Raw genomic sequence first — 2,781 nt, 5'->3', positions numbered from 1 at the left:
CTGAGACCTAGGCTGAAGACTATGGGAAAGTAGGGAGTCCTGAGCTCTGAAAACTCTACCAGCTCACCCTGACGACATTACAACTAAGATGAGAAAACTTCACTTGGAGAGCCTAGAGTGGGACTGGCATGGTCAGGGCTTAAGCTAAATCCATTACTGGCTCACAGGTGATTTATTGAGGCCTAAAGATTATTGAGGGAACAAGAGTTGAGGTTTGCGTCAAAGCTCTAGACCATATTTGACAGAGAATGTGATAAGGCTTGAGTCAAAACATGGAAAAGCAGAAGGATCTAAGTGTCAGCAATCAAAGGTACTCTTGGTTTGAAGTAGTCCTGAGGGCGAAGCTATTCATCACCATAGAGAACTTGCTCTGGAAACCTGTTGTTTCTGCCATGTACTTGCCTTTATATTAATTATATTCTTTGTGATGCTACCTCTTCATTTAAACAGCCAATACTCTTAGCATCTATTTTTCAGGAACCTCTCTTCCTGAACCCCATGGGGTCTTAATCTGAGAAGAGGTTACAGAAAGCTCAGGAGAGGGATATTTATTTGGGTATGGATGAGCGGAACGTGAAAAAGTTGAAATCCATCTAAAATGCCAAGAAGTGGAGTTGAGATCTTACCCCCTGAGACTGTTATTAGAGTACCCATAAATGACAGCTTGATATCACAAATTATCATTCTATTGAGCTGCTCAGTACCTGGCCTAAGCTACCTCATTAATGTCACATTGTCAACTGAGGAAGACGCATCTCCCAAGTCTCCAGCCAGGAAGCATGCCCTATTACCAATAGTGGTACTCACTAATGGTATACAAATAAGTACAAATGTGTCTGTTTGTAGCTGAATTCTAATTATGATCTTTTTGAAACCTCCAAGTACTCAGGGAAATCTTCCCAGAAGTAGGAGTTTCGAGGGCAGGCAGAACGGTATATGCTAAGTCACCAAACTGTGAAATTACCTGATTAATTTGAAAAGCATCTTGAGTCCTAAAACAAAATTGAAACTGAGAAACAAGACACCCACGGATGAGTACCCTAATGGTGAAGGTCAGAGAGTAAACATAGAGTCAGGCATTCCATATTTTTGATAGAGACGCTTAGTCTGTCTCCCTCTTTTGTTACTCACAAATCTCTAATTGTCACTTCCTCAGAATGAAAATAGTGCTATTCCAATAAGCCAGAATGAACCTCATGGACATCGCCAAGATCTTCTCTCTTCTGCAGCCTGAAAAGGAGGAGGAGGACAGTAACACAGAAGAGAAGCAGGCTCTCAATCAAGCTGTATATGACAATGACTCCTGTACCCTGGATCGCCTTCTACAACAGGAGCGCTATAAACGATTCATCAACAGCAGGAGCGGATGGGGAATACCTGGAACACCCTTGCGTTTGGCAGCTTCTTATGGCCACTTGAATTGCGTGAAGGTTCTACTGGAACATGGTGCTGATGTTGATAGCTTGGATGTCAAAGCACAAACACCACTTTTCACTGCTGTCAGTCATGGTCATCTGGAATGTGTGCGCATGCTTCTAGAAGCTGGTGCCTGTCCTAGTGGTAGCATCTACAACAATTGCTCTCCTGTTCTCACTGCCTCACGTGATGGTGCTGTTGCCATCTTACAGGAGCTCCTAGGGCATGGTGCAGAGGCCAATGTCAAAGCTAAGCTTCCAGTCTGGGCATCAAACATAGCTTCGTGTTCAGGCCCCCTCTATTTGGCTGCAGTCTATGGTCACCTCGACTGCTTCCGCCTGCTTTTGTTCTATGGGGCAGATCCCAATTACAACTGCACTGACCAGAGCCTCATAGGTCGTGTTCCGCAGCCCCGCACACTTCTTGAAATATGTCTTCATCATAATTGTGAGCCAGAGTACATCCAGCTTTTAATAGATTTTGGAGCTAACATCTACCTTCCATCTCTCCCCTTGGATCTGACCTCACAAAATGATAAAGGCATCAAATTGCTGCGACAAGCCAGAGGTGAGTGGTGATCATGCATACCTCATAGGATTTTTTATTGGAGGTCTCAGGGTTCCAAATCATTATCTAAGTCCTTCCCTCTGGGTTGAAGTAGAGATAGCTCCATCTTCTCCATTCTCCTGGGGTCCTGGGGAGAAAAGGTTAAAGATTCCACATGAGTACAAGGGTCACCAAGATGAGGTATTTAGAAAGCATTTATAGAATTCCTGCTCTTAGATCTGCCAATGACTGACTATTTTGATGCCCTGAGAGCATCTCTTCTCTAGGCTTCAGTGTATCCCCATTGTTATCATGCATTGGGAGACTATTGGGGCAGTTCTTAGAGGTGAGAGGGTATTATGGCTGTAGTAGCCATGGCACAGTAGATGTAGGCTTGGAAAGGATAAGTATACTGAGAACTGATGCTCATAATCTGTTTTTCGTTGTTGTAGCCACTCCACGGTCACTGCTGTCTCAGACTCGTCTAGTTATCCGCAGATCGCTGATCCAGGCCAAGCAGCCACAAGCCGTTGACCAGCTAGATATCCCCCCTGTGTTGAAGAACTACCTCAAACATCAGTGATGTGTTTTCAACCTTCCAAGGAACCCGCAATACCTCCAAAAACTACCTGCTAAAACAGGTAGCTTGAGGGGAATAGACCTCACGACTTTTCTGGTGTAGTATCCTCCATAATAAAGCCCTCAGCAAAGCATATCCTGGTGGCTGTGGTGTCTGCTGTTTATGTGTGGGAATGGGGGAGGGCCCCTGGGGAAAGGGTTTGATCTGCCATAGGGAAGGATTGGCATAAGTCTGGTCCT

The 2,781-nt window shown here is 44.8% G+C and overlaps 1 protein-coding gene across 1 annotated transcript; it reads left to right on the top strand.

Annotated features, from left to right (window-relative positions):
- The first annotated feature begins 1,160 nt into the window (after nucleotides 1–1,160).
- Nucleotides 1,161–2,545, top strand: Asb12 (ankyrin repeat and SOCS box containing 12). The gene is made up of 2 exons (XM_052745339.1): nucleotides 1,161–1,983; nucleotides 2,415–2,545. Exons 1-2 carry the CDS (start codon nucleotides 1,188–1,190, stop codon nucleotides 2,543–2,545), a joined length of 927 nt encoding a protein of 308 aa, XP_052601299.1. The 5' UTR covers nucleotides 1,161–1,187.
- Nucleotides 2,546–2,781: the final 236 nt, after the last annotated feature.

Source organism: Peromyscus californicus, unplaced genomic scaffold (assembly GCF_007827085.1).
Source record: "Peromyscus californicus insignis strain IS unplaced genomic scaffold, ASM782708v3 Scaffold_10__1_contigs__length_136768540, whole genome shotgun sequence".
Taxonomy (NCBI): Eukaryota; Metazoa; Chordata; class Mammalia; order Rodentia; family Cricetidae; genus Peromyscus; species Peromyscus californicus.
The sequence above is the reverse complement of the archived record's forward strand: the minus strand, read 5'-3'. Positions and strand labels throughout refer to the sequence as shown.

What these genes read in the sequence shown, in the direction of transcription:
- Asb12 (XM_052745339.1), top strand. Translation starts at nt 1,188, where the DNA reads ATGAACCTCATGGACATCGCCAAGATCTTCTCTCTTCTGCAGCCTGAA. An exon ending in ATTGCTGCGACAAGCCAGAG is followed by an intron (nt 1,984 to 2,414) that starts GTGAGTGGTGAT and finishes TCGTTGTTGTAG; the next exon opens with CCACTCCACGGTCACTGCTG.